Raw genomic sequence first — 19,842 nt, 5'->3', positions numbered from 1 at the left:
GCTCTGCAGCAGGATGATAAAAATATTGAGATCATTGGTGCCAGGAGGGGCGGCCCATGTCTGTGAGCTCAAGGCTGGTGGGTCACTCTCCCTTGGGAGCGTTTGAGCTTCAGTAGGTTTGAAGCAAGCAGGCATCCCTACCAAGTCTAACATTAATATGGCGAGCCCTGAGGAGCTGAGGACCACCAGGCTGCCTCCAGCGGGGCAGACAAGCCCAGGTCAGAAAAAAGGGACAGATTAAAGGTTCCAGGCTGCTGCTGGTACTGCCGAGTGACCATGGAGACAGACAGAGACCTAGACAGAGACACAGACCAGAAGGAGACCTAGACAGAGACAGAGGCTAGACAGACGGAGACCTAGACAGAGAGACAGACCTAGACAGAGGCAGAGGCTAGACAGACAGAGACCTAGACAGAGAGACAGACCTAGACAGAGGCAGAGGCTAGACAGACGGAGACCTAGACAGAGGCAGAGGCTAGACAGACAGAGACCTAGACAGAGAGACAGACCAGAAGGAGACCTAGACAGAGACAGAGGCTAGACAGACGGAGACCTAGACAGAGGCAGAGGCTAGACAGACAGAGACCTAGACAGAGAGACAGACCTAGACAGAGGCAGAGGCTAGACAGACAGAGACCTAGACAGAGAGACAGACCTAGACAGAGGCAGAGGCTAGACAGACGGAGACAAAGATGATAGAGACCCAGACAGAGGGAGAGGCTAGGCTGGGGGCGGGGACCTCGAGGGCGGGGCCGCTTCCCGGGGCGTGATTGGTCGAGATCCGACTTGACACTCCGTAAGTGAGCACGTGTCCCCTGGTAAAGCGGGGACGATAACTGTATATCTCCCAAAAGAAGGAGGCGCTGCCCGGCCGCCCAAGCCACGCCCCCAGCTCGTTCCCTGGGCGGTGGGCCACGCCTCCCCAGGGGTGGGCAGCTCTGCTGCGCATGCGCCTCCTCCTCCCTCCGCCCAGAGAGGGGGGAGAGCGCTGGCCGCGGCCCCCGCGAGCATGCGCAGGAGCGGGGCACGGCGGCCCGCCTAGGCGAGGACACCGGCGGCCGCGCCGGAAGTGCCCTTGGTGAGCCGGAAGTACCCGTCCGAGGCCATGGCGGCCCCCTGAGCCGCATCCGGACCCGAAGCCGGAGCCGAGTGGGAGCGGGAGCGGTGAGGACGAAGGCGGGGCGGGGCGGGGCCAGGGGGCGGGGCCCCGGTGAGAAGGGGGATGGGCCCGCGGCCCCCCTCCCCCTCAGCCGAAGCCTGGGGGCGTCCTGGGGGGCGGCGGGGGGCGGCCGGGCTGTGGCGCGGAGCAGGCTGGGCTGACCCCGGGACGGCCGCGTCCCCGGCACTGAGTATGCGCCGGCTGTGTGCGGGGCCTGCCCTCGGGGGCGTGGAGACCAGGCGGGGAAACTGAGTCTGGGGGGCGGGGCCTCTCTTCCGCAGGGTCCGGTGAGGCAAGATGAAGACGGTGCTGATGGTGGCGGAGAAGCCGTCCCTGGCGCAGTCCATCGCCAAGATCCTGTCCAGGGGTGAGCCGGGACGCGCGGGAGGGGTGCTGGCCCCCTGGGGTGTGGTGCTGGGCCCCCCCCGTGATGGGGTGCTGGCCCCCTGGGGTGTGGTCTGGGCCTCCCCATGATGGAGTGCTGGCCCCCTGGGGTGTGGTCTGGGCCTCCCCTTGATGGGGTGCTGGCCCCCTGGGGTGTGGTGCTGGGCTCCCCAGGGCGTGGTGCTGGGCCCCCCGTGATGGGGTGCTGGCCCCCTGGGGTGTGGTGCTGGGCCCCCCGGGGTGTGGTGCTGGGCTCCCCAGGGCGTGGTGCTGGGCCCCCCGTGATGGGGTGCTGGCCCCCTGGGGTGTGGTGCTGGGCCCCCCCGTGATGGGGTGCTGGCCCCCTGGGGTGTGGTCTGGGCCTCCCCATGATGGGGTGCTGGCCCCCTGGGGTGTGGTGCTGGGCCCCCCCCGTGATGGGGTGCTGGCCCCCTGGGGTGTGGTCTGGGCCTCCCCATGATGGGGTGCTGGCCCCCTGGGGTGTGGTCTGGGCCTCCCCATGATGGGGTGCTGGCCCCCTGGGATGTGGTGCTGGGCCCCCCGTGATGGGGTGCTGGCCCCCCGGGGCGTGGTTTGGGCCTCCCCGTGATGGGGTGCTGGCCCCCTGGGGTGTGGTGCTGGGCTCCCCGGGGCGTGGTGCTGGGCCCCCCGTGATGGGGTGCTGGCCCCCCGGGGCGTGGTTCTGGGCCCCCCGGGGCGTGGTGCTGGGCCCCCCCGTGATGGGGTGCTGGCCCCCTGGGGTGTGGTGCTGGGCTCCCCAGGGCGTGGTGCTGGGCCCCCCGTGATGGGGTGCTGGCCCCCTGGGGTGTGGTGCTGGGCCCCCCGGGGTGTGGTGCTGGGCTCCCCCCCCCCCCCCGCCATGGTGGGGTGTGGGCCCTGGACTGGGGGGCAGCCAGACACAGGGCACGTGCCCTCCAGGATGCCTGGGTCCTGACATAGTTGGCCACCCCAGAACCCCTGGTGGGGAGAGCCCAGACCAGGCCAGCATTCCTCTTTTGGCCTGGCCCCCCGTGTGGCCCGCCTTAATTCTCAGCCACTTCGCTCTTGGGTTTTCCACCCCAGTGGAACACAATGGGTTTTCTTTGGACTCCTGCGCGGTTCATGTTGTGCATTTAAAACCCTACCGTGAGAGGGTCCTTGGGCTGTCGGCCTGGAGCCCCAAGGTCCGGGCCACCTCATACTCGCAGCTTGGCCGCTGGGGCCGTTGCTGGAGGTGGGCTCACCCTGAGGCTTGGGGCTGTAACTGGCTCATGGGCCTCAGCGGCCGCCGCCTTCTCCTTCACCTTGACGGTTTGTTCTCTCAGGGAACATGTCCTCGCACAAGGGCCTGAATGGAGTCTGCTCAGTGCACGAGTACACCGGGTCCTTTAGTGGGCAGACCGTCCGTTTCAAGATGACCTCCGTCTGTGGCCATGTCATGACCTTGGACTTCACTGGTGAGGCCCCATCCGCTTTAGTTCAGTTTGGCGTGCAATGCGTCTGGCCTGTGCCTGGTGCTGGAGATTGGTGCGTGCAGTAAGCCATGATCCAGGCCAGATGAACAAGAGGTCACCCTAGCGGCTTCCTGGAAGAGGGGTCCTGGAGCTGAGCCTCAAAGTCTGGTGTAGACAAAGGTGTAGAGGAGGGAAAACTTTGCATTGAGGAGCAAAGAATCCCTAAAGGGCTGTCGTCAAGGTCGGGCAGGTGGACTGAGGAGGGCAGTCACCTGGTAGACAGTGAGTGCCTTGGAGCGAGGGGGTACCTTGGGGCATGAGTGCATTAAGCTGCTCTCAGTCCTATATTAGGCACCACTGTGGGCTGTGGTGCCCGAGATACAAAGACCAAAGCCTGCCTGGAGCCCAGCTTTGTCGTCCCTGTCTGGGGGCAGCCTTAGTGGACTTGAACAAAGCGCACAGCACTTTGCCTCATTTGGTCCTCACAACAACCCTGGGAGGTAGAGGCTGTTTTTATCCCCATTTCACAGTTGAAGAAACTGAGGCAGACAGAAGTGAAGTGACTTGCCCAGGGTCACTGGGCGAGAAGATGTCTGAGGCTGGCTTTGAACTCAGGGCTTCTAGCTCTGACGTTCTCTGACCCTTGTTCCTTCCCCTCTAGGAGCCCCATGTTGTGCCCCTCTACAATTAGGGGTTGGACTAAATGATGACAATGATCATTCATGTTTAAGTGACTCCTTAGTATTTCCAGGTGCCAGTTTTAGTATTATTCCAAAGCTGGAAGAGATGAAGTAAGTCCCCCAAGGTTCCCTGGCCAGTGGTGATGGAGCCAGGATCTCTCTTTTCCTCTCCCTTACCTGTCACTGATTGGTGAGTGGCTGTCAGGCGCACTGTCAAACCCAACCTGCTGGCCTTTGTCTTTCTCAGGTGGCCTGGCAGAGGCAGTCACTCTTCCAAAGGGTGTCTCACTTAGCAACATTTTGACTTTCAGGGAAGTATAACCACTGGGACAGAGTGGACCCAGCGGAACTCTTTAGCAAAGCCCCCACTGAGAAGAAGGAGGCCAACCCTAAGCTGAACATGGTGAAGTTCCTCCAGGTACGTTCAGCCATAATGACAGCTGAAGGGTCATCATTATTGGGAGGGCTGATTTCACCATGATGACCCTAGTGGGGAGGGAAAGAGGGAGGACATTGGGGGGCTCCACTTTTTAAACAAGATGTGGAGGTTCAGGGCATTGATGGGCACATCAGAGCTGGGTTCTGAGTGCAAGCTCAGCACTCTGACCATTGTTCCACACTGCCGCTCTGTGTACAAGGGCCTAGCATGGTGTCGGACCTCCGGCTGAGGTCCTAGGCGGGCCCACTGGCTGCCTGCTCAGGGTTGGACGAGCCTACAGGCTGTTGTCAGCTCTGCTGTGTCCCCTATTGTTGCCCTGAAGCCTAGACTTGAGGACATCTCATCTCCTCCCTTGGGAGCAAGAGCCCCCTAACAGATAAGGCTAGTCTCACTCCTCCTCAGTAGGACATCCCAGCTTCATAGCCGGGGCTCTGTCTACAGACCTCCAGTGACAGGAGCCATCTCCCTTCTGGACAGCTTCACGTACAGCCAAGTGTGGCCTCTTTCTCTTCTTTCCAGCATTTGAAGGGCTTCGTGTAGAGAAAGGAAGGGAAGACACTGGCTTTGTTCAGCCTCCAGGTGAAAGTGGCCAAGGCCTGTTTCTTCTCCTTAGAGGGAAGCCTGTCCTCCCTGATGGGCCCTTGGCAAGCCTTGACGCACCAAGTGTTATTCGGGCAGCACCAGGCCTGGAGTCAAATCTGGCCTCAGATGCTGACTAGCGGGGTGACCCTGGCAGAGTCACTTCACCCTATTTGCCTCAGTTTCCTCATCTGTAAAATGAGCTGGAGAAAGAAATGGCAAAACTGCTCCAGTATCTGTCAAGAAAACCCCAGATGGGGTCACAGAGAGTCAGACACAACTGAAACGACTGAAGTGTAACAAGGTGTTAGTCACTGTTAGTAATAAGAATTCTCCAGGATGGGATGTGGTGGCCAGCGTCCACTGGACAGGCCCTTTTCTTGTCTCAGTGGGGATAGGACAGCTTGTCCTCTCAGGGCCCCTTCAGTCCTGGGCTGCTGGGGTCCGGGCTTTGCTCCATCAGCCCTGACACCAGCGGGTTCCTGCCTTGAGGTTACATCCTAGCCACCTTCCACACCATTCCTCTCAGGGTTACCTCTTCCTCTCTCTCCCCTCACCCACAGTGGGATCTGCCCAGGGGCCTTGCCTCAAACTCAGGACGCAGTTACTCTTTGAGAGCTGATTATTAGTCACAGGAGCTCTCGTTTTTACACCATGAGGCAGGCAGCATAGCTGTTATGATCCCCATTTTACAGGTGAGAAAACTGAGGCTCCGAGAGTGAAGGGGGACTAGTTAGTGGCAGCAGAGCTGGGTCTGGATCCTTGATGGATGGCATGGATCTGAGACCCCAGGCCAGGGCTTGTGGTTCTTGGAGATGCAGGATCCTGAGTCTGGGTGCACCTTGGGCCAGGCATGTTGCCCCTTTTTGGAACGGTGAAGCATTGATCACAACCTTCTTGACCCTGAGCTATCTACCTGAGCAGGTCTAGAGCCGAAGCCAGCCCAGAGGGAAGTAAGGAAAGCTTCTTTGCTGTCAGAGAAATCTCAGTGAAGTCTGGTTTACTTGGTAGGTGGAAGGGAGAGGCTGTGACTACATTGTGCTCTGGCTGGACTGTGATAAGGAAGGGGAGAATATCTGCTTTGAGGTGAGTATTCCTAAGCTGAGCTTGAGCTCTCTGGCCCTGGGGCCCTTCAGGGGAGGGGGGCTACAGCCCTCAGCACTTGGGCCTCTCCGAGTTGCCTCCAGGCCGCTCACAGTGCAAGTGCTTCTTTGGCTGGGACAAGTGCGATTGTTGTTTGTTGGTGCAGAAAGGTGTCCCAGGCCCACACACAGCAGGGAAAGCTGGTAGTAATGGGTGCAACGGGGAGGAAGGCAGAGTTCCATTTTTAAGACATCCAAGAGGCCATGATTCTATTACTTACCTTTATTATTACAGGGCAGGGGAAAAGGCCTCTGGCCCTCAGTGCCTTGGCTGTTCGTCCTCCCCACCCCACCCCTCTCTGCTCTCATCATTCAGCCAAAACTACCCTCTCTCCCAAGTGACCAGGGATCTCTCTCTTCAGGAAAATAAGTTTTTATTGATATATTTTGTTTTTTACACCAGACTTTCCCCCAGAATCCCTCCCACTCCTCCCAGATAGCTATCCCATATAACAAACAGTATTGTTTAAAGACCAGTAAAAAAGATGAAATCAACAGAACTGATCAGTATATTGATAAAGTCTGAAAATCCATGCAGTGTTCAACCACCATGACCTCCCACTCTGCTGGGGAGCTGGGGTTGGAGGGTCTTTTCCTGTCCCTCCTTTGGAGCCAGGCTTGTTCTCTACAGTTCGGTAACAAATCACTGTTGGTTTTTTGTGGTTATTTTTTCTGTGTATATTATTAAAGACAGTGTACATATTGTTTCCTGGAGTCTGCTGACTTCCGTCTGCTTCGGTTCATTTAGATCAATTCTGGCTTCTCTGTATCCATCTTTTCTTACGTTCCATTCCATACATTCATGGACCACACTTTGTTTATCTGTTCCCTGGTCAGCGGGCACCTACTACAATTCCTTGCTAATGCATAAAAGCACTACCCTAAATATTTTGGTGTGTGGGGGGCCTTTCTTCTTTTCAGTGGCCTTTTTGGGGTATAAGCTCATTAATGGGGTCTCTTAATGGGTCAAAGGGTCTGGATGACACTTCAGTCACTTTGTTTGCATAATTCCAAGCTGCTTCCCAGAATGGTCGTGCCATTCCACAGCTCCACCAACAAGGCACTGGTGCGCCTGTCATGCTACAGTCCCTCCAGCTTTTGTCATCTTGGCCTGTTTGCAGGGTGCAAGGCGAGACCTACAGGTGGTTTTGATTTGCTATTCTCTTCCTCTGAGCAGTTTGGAGCAGCCTTTCACGTGGTTGACCAGTGACCTCTTCTCAGTTCTCTTTCCCTTTCGGTCTGTCTGTAGCATTTGATCCTATTGGCCATCGTCTCCCCCAGATACTCTGGGTTTTCATGGCATCGTTCTCTCTTTCCCTCTGTACAGATTCTTCATTGATGATCTGATTAGCTCTGCTCAGTCCAGTTTTCACCTCCGGGCAGATGATTCTCAGATCTAGATACTCAGCCTTAGTCTCTCTGGTGAGCTGCAGGCCTCAACTGTCTAAGATATTTTGAACTAGATGACTCCTGAGCATGTCAGACTCAGCATGTCCAAAACAGAATTCTCTCTTCTTGGTGAAATTCTCCCTCTTCTGAATTTCCTTTTTAAGATTAAAGAATATGTTCTTCCAGTCACTCAAGTGTACAGCCTCAGGCACCTTCTTACTCCCTGACTCTCAACCCATCACATCCAATCAGTCATGCTGCCCATGGTAAAGGAGCTTCGGAAATGCTGCTTTACTTGACTTGGTAGTTCATGTGTGCCTCCTTCTGCTTTTTAAAAAGAATTTTCAATTCATTTTGAACCCTAAAACAAAATGGCAAAAATCCATTTCCATTTATGCAGTGTAACACAGAGAGGATTCCACATGAAGCCATGAATCTCCATTTCACATTGTTGGTGGCTCATGGTTTTCTAAGGCTACCCTGCCCTTCTGGGCTTCCTTCTCAGCTGCGCACTTGTCATTCTTTTCTCCTTCCCCCCAGTGAAGGAGGTCACTATTAGACACGGTGTGTATAGGCTTCTGGGGGCGGAGAGCTTCTTCCTTCACGATTCTTTCGAGGTTGATTTGATGTCACTCAGAATAGCTGTGTTGTTGACGTTACTGTATACAGCTCTCCCCCTCTTCTGCTCATTTTGTCCTTTATTACTCACATGAGTCCTGCCATATTTGTCTAAGATCACTGAGCTCCCCATTTCTTCCAGCACAGCAGTACTCCATCACGATCACACATCACAACCCGCCCCCCACTCGATGGCCACTCCCATCCCCTCCAGAGAGAACACGGGGGTTCTTGAACCTTCTTTGTCCCCGATCACCTCGGGAGGTAGATCCAAGGGTAGCCTTGCTGCTCAGAGGGTCTGTGCTGCTCCCTGACTGGGTGGAAGTGACTGGAGCAGTTCCCAGTTCCCCCAGCAGTACATTCATGTCCCAATTTCCCCACATCCCCGACAGCTTTTGTTACTTTCCACATACATGACCCTCAGCACTTCTCATCCAAACTGTGACCTTTGCCCCATCCCTGGTCACTTCATCCATGTCGCCCCCTCCCCCAGGCCCTCTGCCACACAGGGATTTTCCTAACATGAGATCCCCTTATACAGTATACTCTTGTGTCTTCCCATCATCTCCAGGACCAACCTTGAGCCCTTGGTTGTGCTTAAAGGTCCTCACCACCTGCCCCCTTCCCATCTTCCCAGACAACTTCTACACTGCTGCCCTCCTTGCATGGTATAGTCTCCTCCCCAATGCCTACAGAATTCTTCCTCCCCTGTTAGTGTCCCCAGCTTCCTCCATGACTTGGACCCAGGCCCTCCTTCTGCAGCCTCCAGGGCTGCTCTGCTGAGGCCTTTGTGTGTCATTGGACACACATTAGAATGTCATTTCCTTGGGGGTTGCAACTCTGCTGGCTTTGTCTTTGTCTCCTTGGGGCTTTGTGTCATGCCTGGCACAGAGCAGGACTAATTATATTAATAACAGAATCTGCTCCCTTACAGTCTAAGGGGAGGGGAGACGAGTACACAGGTAAGGGCACTATGGTTGCACACAGGAGTAGCCCAGGAAAAGTCCCAGAAAAAAATGTAAGGAGAGAGGAATCACTTCTGGCTTTCTGGAGGAGGCAGCCCCTGAGTTTGGCCTCAAGGGAAGAGAAGGATTTTATAGGACACAGATGAAATAGGAATGTGGGAATGTGTTCCAGATCTGGGGGACAGCTCATAGGAGGGGCCGCCAAGATGGGAGAGCAGCCCCTCCCCCTTGTCTGAAGGGGAGCCGCAGGGCCAAAGGCTGACCAGGCTGGTCGTTCCCAGAGGTTAGGGGGTCTTACATGATCAGAAGCTGAGTAGTGTGTGTGTGTTATCCTAGAAATGAGGCAACCATGGGAGGTTTTTGAGGAGTGGAGTGGACAGGTTAGGCCTGAATTCAGAATGTGGCCTGTTGGTCTGTTGGTGGGCCCAGGGATGTCAGTGTTTCCCTCCTGTGGGTTCTGCCTCCTTTATTCTGATGATTTGCTGCAGCATCTGGTCCAGAGGAAAGGGTCTGAGAATAATTGGAACTGTGAAGTAAGCAACCCAGTGGACAGAGAGCTGGGCCTGAAGTCAGGGAGACCTGAGTTCAGATCCAGCCTCAGATATTTCCTAGCTTTTTGACCTTGGGCAAGTCATTTCACATATGCCTACCTCAGTTTCCTCCACTGTAAAATGGGAGGGGGGAGGTCACAGTAGCCCTTCCCCACAAGGGTTGTGAGGACCCAACAAGGTCATGTTTGTAAAAAGCACATAGTACAGTTCCTGGCACATAGTAGGTGCCTGATAAGTGCTCCTCCCTTCCCTTCTCTCTTCCCCTCACAGAGCTCATTTTCAGCCTCCCTTTGCTTTTCTGAGGGAGTTGCCTCCTCCCATCTTTTGATGACTTGGGGTGCCCAGCTGTACCTGTCTCCATCCCTTAGGTCCTCGATGCCGTTTTGCCTGTCATGAACAAGCCCCGGGGCAATGAGAAGACAGTGTTCAGAGCACGCTTCAGCTCCATCACGGACACAGACATTTGCAACGCCATGGGCCGCTTGGGCGAGCCGGACCACAATGAGGCCCTCTCGGTGGATGCCCGACAAGAGCTTGACCTACGGATTGGCTGTGCTTTCACGAGGTGCCTGGCGAGAGGTCATGGGCGGTCATTGGGATCAGGAGATAAGCTAGACCGGGCAGGCCAGAGATCACCTTTCTCTGGTCCATTCTGTCTTCCTGGCCCCGGAGCCTGAGGCGGGTTGAGTCCTTCCACAGTGGGGGGGCCTGAGGCGGATTGGGTCCTTCCACAGTGTGGGGGGCCTGAGACGGGTTGGGTCTTTCCACAGTGTGGGGGCCTGGGCAGGTTGGGTCCTTCCACAGTGTGGGGGCCTGGGCGGGTTGGATCCTTCCATAGTGGGGGGTGGGGGGGCCTGGGCGGGTTGGATCCTTCCATAGTGGGGGGTGGGGGGGCCTGGGCGGGTTGGGTCCTTCCACAATGGGAGGGCCTGGTCTGGACATTCTTTCCTTCCCCCAAGCTCCCAGACAGAGAAGCCAGTTTTTAGACAGGACTTTATGGCATTATGGGACAGAGGGTGACCTTGGATAGCCCTCCCCTTTTCTGTGGCTTCTGACCTGGGAGTTGGGCATGGGTTTCAGATTCTTTTTCACATCTTTATCCATGCTTTTCGCTTAGCTGGGAGGCCTCAGCCCATGGTCATCATTTCTTTCCAGAGTCAGCCTGCAGCCCGCAGATCCTTCCTTTACCTCTTAGAGAGACTCTGAGGGCCTGGGCTTGAGGTTCCTGGGCCGCCTTCCCCACCCCTTAGGGGCCATGCCTTGCACAGCCCGTCTAAGCCTTGGTTTCCTCCTCTGTGAAATATCAGTGTTTATGACTGCACAGAGTATTAAGAGAAGGGCCAGCAGGATGTAAATGTGAGCTGCTACTGTCATTATTTTAGTACTACAATTATACTTAAGGCCCTTTTTATTCCCCTCAGTCCTTCTCCCATCAGGAATAACTAGACAGGGATACTCATAGAGCAGCACTGGCCTCTTCCTTCTCCTGTGTCTCACTGTTTCCCAGCTGTGACCTTGGCTCCTCAGAGCTGCTCTGGGTTGGCAGGGCTCCATTCTGTATGCTAACTACAGCAGCCAGGCTCACTCCCCAAAGAAAGGGCATCCACCCATTAAGGTCTGGAGGCCATGGTCTCTTTTGTTGGCAAGAGCACCTCCTCTGTGTACACCTTGCAGGATCATCAGGGGGTGCCAACCCTCATTGCCCTTGGCTCACACTGCCTGCCACTGGCCTATCTGGGGCTGGAGCCCTGGCCCTCATGGCCAGAGGAATGAAGCAATGATCCTAGGGGCTTCTCTCTTTCTCTCCTTAGGTTTCAGACCAAATATTTCCAAGGGAAGTATGGCAATTTAGACAGCTCTCTCATCTCCTTCGGGCCATGTCAGACACCTACCCTGGGCTTCTGTGTGGAAAGACATGACAAGATCCAGTCGTTCAAACCAGAGCTGTATTGGGTGCTCCAGGCCAAGGTTTGTCCTTTGTGCCTTTTCCACTTTTCTGTGTGGTCTGGTTGATGAGGGCTTGTTCTTCTTTCTAGGTTCTGTGGCAGGGTGTTGAACTTATGACTCCCAGTGACAGCGTCTTCTGCTACATGCTGCTAAATGCTAGCTGGGACCATTCAACATCCCTGAAATGTGCCCTGGTCACACTCAGGGGCTTGGCCTGAGTTGGAGTTTTGTCCATGGCTTCCGGAAATCAGTTGTATGAGTTCATAAGGGAGCTGGGACTAGCCATGCAGGTGGTCAGATGAAATTATCTGGGGAGACCTTTATGCCATTGGAGATGGCATGGAGAGGTAAAATCTGGCATCCAGAAAGAGGCTGCCCAGGGCAGGCTTCACATGGAAGGTGATGCTCAGTCGTAGGCCCAAATTGTTCCAAGGAAAGTGAGTGGGGTGGGAAGGCACTCGAAACCATTCCATGCCAGAGTTACTTATAAAAGAACGTGGAACTTTTAGCCTGCAAAAGAGAAAGAAAGAGTAAACGTTTATGTCTTTGGATGATAGTGTTAATCTGAGTAGGGCTGGATTGGGAAGAGCTTGCAGAAGATGGAGGGAGACAGATTTCAACCTGATCTATGAAAATTTTCTCCCAGTACAAGTTGTTTAACATGGAGCAGCCTGGTCCTAGAGGGAGTGAGCTCCCTGTCAGTGGAGACCTTTCTCTAGAGCTTGGAAGGCCCCTTGGGGGGATACTGTCCAGGGGAGCAGTGGTTTGGGGGCAGGGGCTGCTGTGCTAGAGGCAAGGCCTCTTGTGATCGATCATCCTCTGCCTTACTCTTCCTCCCTCCCTCTGACCCTGAGCTCCAGGTCGCTTGAGTACATGGGGCACCACCTGTGACCCTTGGTCATTCTGAGCCTCTCAGCAGCTTTAGTGAGGCAGGGCTGAGGGCCTTGGCTCTTGAGGGCTAATTCTTTATAATTAGACCTGACTTGGTTACACCCAGAGACAGCTCCAGGTCTTTGGTGTATCTTTGCTCATTTCTGTACCATCTTTTTGCCTTCTGTACTATCCATACAAGCTCTCACCTTTGGCTTCAAGAAGCTGGAGCATGTATAGCAGCCATACCCCAGCTAAACCAGATTAAGGGTCATCAACAGGCTTTGAACCTTTTGATGAGTATGTCTACCCCAAGCATGTGAAGACTTTCCTTGGCAGAATGGGCCAGTGAGAACAGTTTGTTCAGCCATGAAGGTGGCTGAAGCAGGTGCTGTGGAGGCTTAGAGCATGGTCAGACATTGAAGATGCCAAGGTCATCCCCTGCAGTCCTCTTGACTCTGTCCCGCCACAGGTCTTTGGTGACTGTGGCCATGACAGTGAGGTGACTGTGCAGCTCTGCCTCACTGAAATCCAGACACCTATGATGTCATCAGCCCGCATCAAAAGGAAGGACAAACAACTATCTTCTGTTCCTTGGTACTCCCAACCCCCCAGAAATCCCCACTGTGGTGCCCTCAAGGCTGCTACCCTGAGGCCTGACCCTCCCTCCTCTGGGGCCAGGGCATGTGCGCTCCTGCGGCCGTAGCCCTTCCCCTTTCACCACATGCCCTTCTCCTAGCTGCTGGGGCAGGAACCAATGACTTGTTTTCCCGATGGGGAAACTGAGGTTTAAGAGGTTTGGTGGCTTAGCCAGGATTTGTACCCAGGTCTCCAGATGCGTAGACCATGTGAATCTGGTTTTCCATTTTGCTTCATGCAAGCTTAGCTGTGGGGAGTGGACACAGGGAGGCTGGAGTCCGTTAGCTGGACTTTGTGGGGAAGGAGGGTGACAGAAACAAACAGCAAATCAGGTCAGTTGACACCATGCCCAGTGCTCTTAACCCATCCCATGCTGCCTTTAGCCCTACTCTCTGGGCTGGCTTCTCTGCTCGAACCCCAGAATTGGAGGGGGCCTTAGGGGCTGCCTGGTCCAGCTCTTTCCCAACAGAGGGATCCCCAACACTTGCTCATTCTGCCCCACGTGGCTCTTTTTTCTTGTTTATTTATTCTTTCTTTCCTTTAGGGTATGTCTACCCCAAGCATGTGAAGACTTTCCTTGGCAGGATGGACCAATGAGAACAGTTTGTTCCTTTAGCATTCATTTTTTAAAATTTTGAGTTGCAGATTTTCTCCTTCCCTCCAGCCCCTCCCCTGCCCATTGAGAAGGCATGTAATATGATACCAGTTATACATAGGAAGTCATGTAAAACATGCCTCCGTGTTAGCTCACCTGGCTCTTCCATGTGCAGCCAGGACCTTGGAAGGTGGCAGAGAGAGCCGACCAGCCTCCTCAGTGCCCCTCTCCAAAATAGCAACAGAAATGCCTCGAAGAAAAATGCCCAGGAATTCTCACAAGGAAATGAAACATCACCAGAATAGTGAGCCCACTGGATCCTCACGTGATACAGGGAAAAGGTATATTGTGAAGTTGTTCTGTGTCATCTCAGAGAAAGGGAACACTGAAGCCTCTGGAACTTTAGAAAGAGAGCGACTTCCATGTGAATGTGATGAGAGGGATAATACCTGGAGGAATTAAATTGAGGAATGGACACGGCCAGAGAAATCCTGACAGCAGACGAGGAGGGAGCAGGGAGCGTCATTTAGAAATCTTCATTGAAAGAAGGAGTCAGCTGGGGGAGCAGTGCCCAGGAGAAGAAAGGCAGGAGGTTTCGTTGATGCTGAGAAACATGCCCACAAAAAGCTTATCTGGAATTAGATTGGAAAGTCATTGAGGTGCAGGAAGCAGACCTGGTATTCAGATGTGTCCCCGGACAGACAGTGGGCTCAGAATGTCAAAGTTGAGCCCCTTCCCCTTGGGCAGCTGGGGCTCTGTGAGAGGATTTTTAGTGAGAGCTTGGAGCCTCAGGTCAGCTGGTCCAGGCTCCTCAGGGGCCAGGGGACCTTGCCCACCAGCAGTACATGGATGGCAAGTGGTGGATCCTTGGACTGCCAGTTCCATGCTGAGTCAAGAGACCTCTTCATGAGCTGCGGTGGCCCCCACATCCATACCCTGATGAACTGGAGGGTAGACCTAAGGGGAAAAAAGCACTGCCTTTGAATTGGGCTTTCTTTAGGTTGTGCAGGTGGGCAAGCCCCTCATCCTTGCCCAGCTCAGACCTATGATTCTCTAGCCGACTTCTCCCCTGGGACAGTCATCTGAATCCCCATTTGAAGAGGACAGGACAGCAGGACCGCTGTCATCCCAGACCTAGAAAGGCCCTGGGCGGTCAGCAAGTTATACGTGGGCAGACAAGAGCACAAAGGCTAAATGGTATCCCTGAGACACACATCAAGTAGTCTGACTGAGACTTGAATCCAGGATCTTGAACTCACTACTCTTCTCTGGGCTCTGTTTCCAATCAATTAGCACTTATCCTGTGCATAGCTCTTCACTAGCCTCTGGGGATACAAGTCATTAGCCTTCTAACGGAGGAGACCACCTTGTACATAGACAGCCACACAAGGCAGACAGTTTTCTTCGTCTAGATAGTGGGCTTACTTGGATCATAGGATTGAGAACACAGGCAGCTTTGGGGTGCCACAGTGCACAGAGCACGGGGCCTGGAGTCAGAAGGACTCAGCTCGACTCTAGCCACAGAAATTATCACCTATGTGACCCTGGGCAAGTCATTTCACCTTGTTTGCCTCAGTTTCCTCATCTGTAAAATGAGTGGGAGAAGAAAACAGTAGACTGCTCCAGTGTCTCAGCTGAGAAAACCCCAGATGGGGTTGGACACAACTGAAACAACTGAAGAAAACAAGGATTTAGAACTAGAGGCAACCTTAGAAGTTACTTATTCCAGGCTCTTCATTTATTTATTTATTTAGATTTAGGTGGCACAGTGGAGAGAGCACTGGGCCTGTTTTCAGAAAGATTCTGTTCACATCCAGCCTCAGACTCCTGCTAGCCTCTGCCTGCCTCAGTTTCCTCATCTGTAAATGGGCATAATAAGAACATCTGCCTCTCAGAGGTGTTGTGAGGCTCAAATGAGATAAGAATGGTAGAGCCCTTAGCACAGAGCCTGGCACACAGTAGGTGCGATATAAATGCCAATTATTGTGACTAATATTATCTTGGTGCTGGTTGCATTAAGCTCCAAGTGTATGAGGCCACCTCAGTGAATTGTGCAGCCATCCCAAAGACTTTAGCCAAGCCATGCACAGAAGACAAATTGACTGGATAACGAGCACTCTCTCCTGCCAGGCCATGACCTGCACCTGAATGCGTGCTCTGTGGAGGTAGCCCAGCAGAATTGCTTTCTTGGTCAGGTGCAGCAGACGGACAGTGAGTTGGGCCCAGAGAGGAACAGGAGCTGGATTGCATTCAGGAAACTGTGCCTGGCTTTCGCCAGCCCTTAGGGGTTCCCTGACACAAACCTGTCTTTTAAACACCACTGGTCTTCCATGATGGCAGAGGGCTGGGCATCTTGTTGCAGAAGAATTAAAATGGGTGGGCCATGGAGAGAGCGGTAAAAGATCCCAGTAGTTACCAGCCATCCCTTGTGTGTGAGAAGCAGCATCAGAGATGGCCTCCTGTATGTGAAGGGTCCAGTCATGCTGAGAGTGATGGCTGATGGCCTCAGCTCCCCCGAGCTGATGACCTGGGCCAGCCCACCAGGGAGGCCCTCTGCAGGGTTTCTGAGAAGGTGTGGACTAAAATGACCCTGAGAGAGGAAGTGTGGAGGGCTAGAGGACTGTGGGTGCTCCGCTGGAAGGAGTGGCTGTGTTGTTGCAATCACATCTCCAGGAAGTGCTGAATGCTAAGAAGTGACCAGGGCCCGGAAAGCCTGGGCCTGAGGTTGGGCCAGCCTTCCAAGGCCTCTCACTGGATCACCTGCAGGGACGCTTTGTGGCCAGGCATCTGTGTGGCATCCAGCCAGCACTGGCCGGGTGTTGGCGAGGCCGCTTCCATCAGTGAAGGTTCTGGGAACTGTATTGCTTGACTCAGGCCCCTTTGAAATGGTTTTCTTTTGGTTTCTCTGTTGTCTTTTTGGGTTGCAATCTTCGGTTTTTCTGCGTCTCTCCTTTCTTTCTTCTCTCCTGGGTGAACTGCCCCTTAGAACAGAGACTGAACAAGATGAGAAGCAACTTGGCGGAGGTCCCACACACCTTGCCTGCGCCTGACAGTGTACACAGCACCCTGCACCCATGGCCCCATCTCTGCCGAGGAGCAGGTGAAGGGCATCTTGTTATCTCTACAGGGACTTCCCTTGCCCACCCTGACACTCATGTCATCTCTTTGCTGCAGATTAACCCTGACAAGGACAGTTCAGTCCTTTTAGACTGGGACCGTGTGAGAGTGTTTGACCGCGAGATCGCGCAGATGTTCCTGAACATTACCAGGAGTGAGAAGGAAGCCAAGGTGGGGACCTGGATGTGTCGTGTGTTGGACTGGGTGGAAGGGAAGGGTCTTGGTCTGCAGAGCGTGCCATTGGCTTAGCCTCACCTGCTTTGTGGTGGGCAGCCCTGCGCCAAGTGCTGACGAAACAGAGAAAAAGGGAATATGACCCCTGCTGCCCAGGAGCTCCTGGTCTAATGGGGCAGAATATAGGCAATTACCTGGGACAGAAAACGTCTGCAGGGCAAGTGAAGGTCCTTTGGGAGCATAGTCCTAGGAAGTGGCTGGGATGGGCCTCCTACTTGCAGGCTCCCACACAGATTCCCACGGAGGCCGTTGGGCCTGCTCGCACACACTCTCATCCCACATGCCTTCCTGTCCATCCACGTGGTCATATGGTCATGTGTCCAGAGAATGGCTTCCCAAGAGCCACTGCCCAGACCTCGCCAAGCTGGCCGGCACCACACCCTGTGCAGAGTAGGAGCTTAATAGTTGTTTCCTGCATATGTGGATGCCCTGGGGTTTTAGTTTCCACAGAGAGGGCACATAAGCTAGCGGTGAGCATTGGGGAGCAGATACATTCATGCACACATGCTCTCAGTGCACATACACACTCACACTCGGACATGCTCTCACAACATGTAGTCACACACATGCCCTCACATGCACACATGCTCTCATACACATTCTTGCAGTTCCCATACACATGCTCACTCAGACACACTCTCACAACATGCAGTCACATGCTTACACATGCATGTACACACACATGCCCTCACATGCTCTCATACACATTCTCATACAATGCTCCTGCACAAACATATTTCCACATATGTACTCTCACGCTCTCTCTCTCTCTCACTTTCATCTACCCTAAGGCTACCTTTTTGGTACCGCATCCCCAGCTCACCCTCCAAGGACCCTTGTACGGATGGCCTTGCTCTGGAGGCTGGTGAGCTAGGCTCAGGCTAGGGCAAGGGAGGCAGGGCCGGGCTCCCCTTGCAGCCTTGTGGATGTGCATGGGCTTTGTCCTCTCTTCCAGGTGGAAGGGACGAGCCGGAAGGAGAAGGCCAAGCAGAGACCCCTGGCCCTGAACACTGTGGAGATGCTCCGAGTGGCCAGCTCTTCTCTGGGTATGTGAGGAAGGTGGGAGGTGCTCCCTGTCCTAGCCACGTCAGAGGGTCACGGAAGCTTGGTGTCTCTGCGGAGCTGGCCAGAGGGTGTGTGGGCCTTTAGGGAGCTGCTTTTTTCTTTAATTTCTGTAATTTTAGGTTTCAGCATCCACTTCCATAAGCTTTTCAGTTTCCTCCCCAGGATGGCCTGCAATCTGACATAGGTTCTACGTATACATTCTTATTAAATATATTTTCACATTAGTCATGTTGTAAAGAAGAGTTAGACTGAATGGGAGAAATCATGAGAAAGAAAAAAAATGAAAATAAACCTGTGGGGAGCTTTCATTTCACAGTGGGAGCCACTCTGGAGGTCCTGCTTGAGGGAAGGGGGCACTGGGTCAGTGTCTTGGCTCCTGTGCAGCCTGGGCCGTAAGACCCAAATGCAAATCCATCTTTGGGCACGTAGCTGGCCAGGCCACCCCGGGCAACTCCCTGAGCTTTTCTTGGCCTCAGTTTCCTCCTCTGTAGAATGCAGGTAGTAACAGCATCTGCCTGCTTGGGCTGTTGTGAGGGAAGGCTCTTGGCAAATCCCGTTGTGCCACATAAATGCGCTGTCATCTTTGTTTATAATAATAACGCAGAGAGGCCCCAGCTTCTCAGAGCTGACCAGTCTGGCCAGGCCTCAGGGGCCCAGTTCAGTGAAATCCCAGCTGCTGGCGTAGAACACAGCTAGGGCATGGTGGCATCTGAACCCTCGTCAGTTGGCTGAGAAGCAGCAGACTTCCAACCTGGGAGCCCTGGAGTTGTCCGGGAGAAAGTCCAGACTCTTGAGCCAGAGCCTGGGCCCCGTGAATCTTCCCTCTGTGCCTCTGGGCTTTGTCCACTGCCTTTGTGTATGTGGCGGGGGGGGCAGCCCGGGAAGGCCAGCCTTGCAGGGAGATGCCTTTGAGTGTCGGCCACCTCACTTGCTGGTGGTGCCTTATGGATCAGGGCTGTGTGCTGAGTAAGGTGCTGGACTTGGTGTTAGGGAGACTTGGGTTCAGATCATTGCTCATACACTTACTAGCTAGGCATGACCCTGGCAAGGTCCTTTCCCTGTATACCTCAGTTTCCTCTTCTGTCAACAAGGGGGTTGAAAGTGATGGCTTCTACAGGCCTTGTAGCCAGAAACTGATGACTGTGTGATCCCTTTTCTTATAGGAATGGGGCCCCAGCACGCCATGCAGGTAGCTGAGAGGCTTTATACCCAGGGCTACATCAGTTACCCTCGCACAGAGACTACCCACTATCCAGAAAACTTTGATCTGAAGGGTTCTCTGAAGCAACAAGCCAACCACCCTTACTGGGCCCAGACGGTGAGTGGAAAGGGAGCTTCCCCCAGGTCACTTCTGGGGCCATGGGAGTCTAGAGCTGCTCCCCACCCTGAATCTGGGAAGACTTTAAGTGCAACTTAAAACGTGAATGAAGCCTCTCTTGAGGGACAAGCTCTGGATGTTTCGGGGGGCAGATCTCTTGGTGCCTGTGGCTGGCCAGTTAGTGCCCTAGGAGGGGTGGGGGCTGATGGATAGTTGTATTGCCTCCTAGCTGCCAACCCATCCTGCTGTCAGACCCTCCTCTGGCCTGGAGATTTTACAGGTGAAATATTGACCTGGGCAGGGTGGGCCCAGACCAGCCATGGAGCTATGGGGGCTGAGCTGCCTGTCTCTGGGTGCCTGTCAGGCTCCACTGCCTGTCTCTGTTGTGACTGTGAAGGGATTGTGCTTGGTCCAGTGGGCCAGACACAGAACAGGCCCACTTAGAGGATGTGGCTTGTTACAGGGGCTTTAAAGAGAATGAAGTCAGTGCCACAAAAATGTGGTGAATGCCGACTGTGCCAATGCCCTGGGCTAAACATCAGGTGCACCAAAGGCAGTACAAAACCAGCCCCTGCCCTCTGGGGGCCCTAGGGGGTGTCTGCAGCATTTTGGCACTGAAATGGTCCTTCCAAGGCCTCAGGAGAAGGGTAGAACCCAGGAAAGGCTTCGTGGGGAGCCCGTGGGGCCACAGCGAAGTCTGGGACAGCGAGCAAAGGCT

The 19,842-nt window shown here is 54.2% G+C and overlaps 1 protein-coding gene across 1 annotated transcript in view; it reads left to right on the top strand.

Annotated features, from left to right (window-relative positions):
* Window positions 1-1,072: 1,072 nt before the first annotated feature.
* TOP3B (DNA topoisomerase III beta) overlaps window positions 1,073-19,842 on the top strand; it is a 30,934-nt gene continuing 12,164 nt past the window's right edge. Inside the window, exons 1-10 of the mRNA XM_072599686.1 lie at window positions 1,073-1,164; window positions 1,441-1,526; window positions 2,848-2,979; window positions 3,968-4,074; window positions 5,686-5,760; window positions 9,708-9,904; window positions 11,151-11,307; window positions 16,565-16,678; window positions 17,697-17,787; window positions 18,970-19,124. Of these exons, the coding sequence (XP_072455787.1) occupies window positions 1,457-1,526; window positions 2,848-2,979; window positions 3,968-4,074; window positions 5,686-5,760; window positions 9,708-9,904; window positions 11,151-11,307; window positions 16,565-16,678; window positions 17,697-17,787; window positions 18,970-19,124 (1,098 nt within the window). The 5' untranslated portion in view covers window positions 1,073-1,164; window positions 1,441-1,456. The remainder of the gene's footprint in view (window positions 1,165-1,440; window positions 1,527-2,847; window positions 2,980-3,967; window positions 4,075-5,685; window positions 5,761-9,707; window positions 9,905-11,150; window positions 11,308-16,564; window positions 16,679-17,696; window positions 17,788-18,969; window positions 19,125-19,842) is intronic.

This window comes from Notamacropus eugenii, chromosome 4 (assembly GCF_028372415.1).
Source record: "Notamacropus eugenii isolate mMacEug1 chromosome 4, mMacEug1.pri_v2, whole genome shotgun sequence".
In the NCBI taxonomy this organism is placed as follows: domain Eukaryota; kingdom Metazoa; phylum Chordata; class Mammalia; order Diprotodontia; family Macropodidae; genus Notamacropus; species Notamacropus eugenii.
Note: the sequence above shows the minus strand (reverse complement) of the source record. Positions and strands in the feature narration are given on the sequence as shown.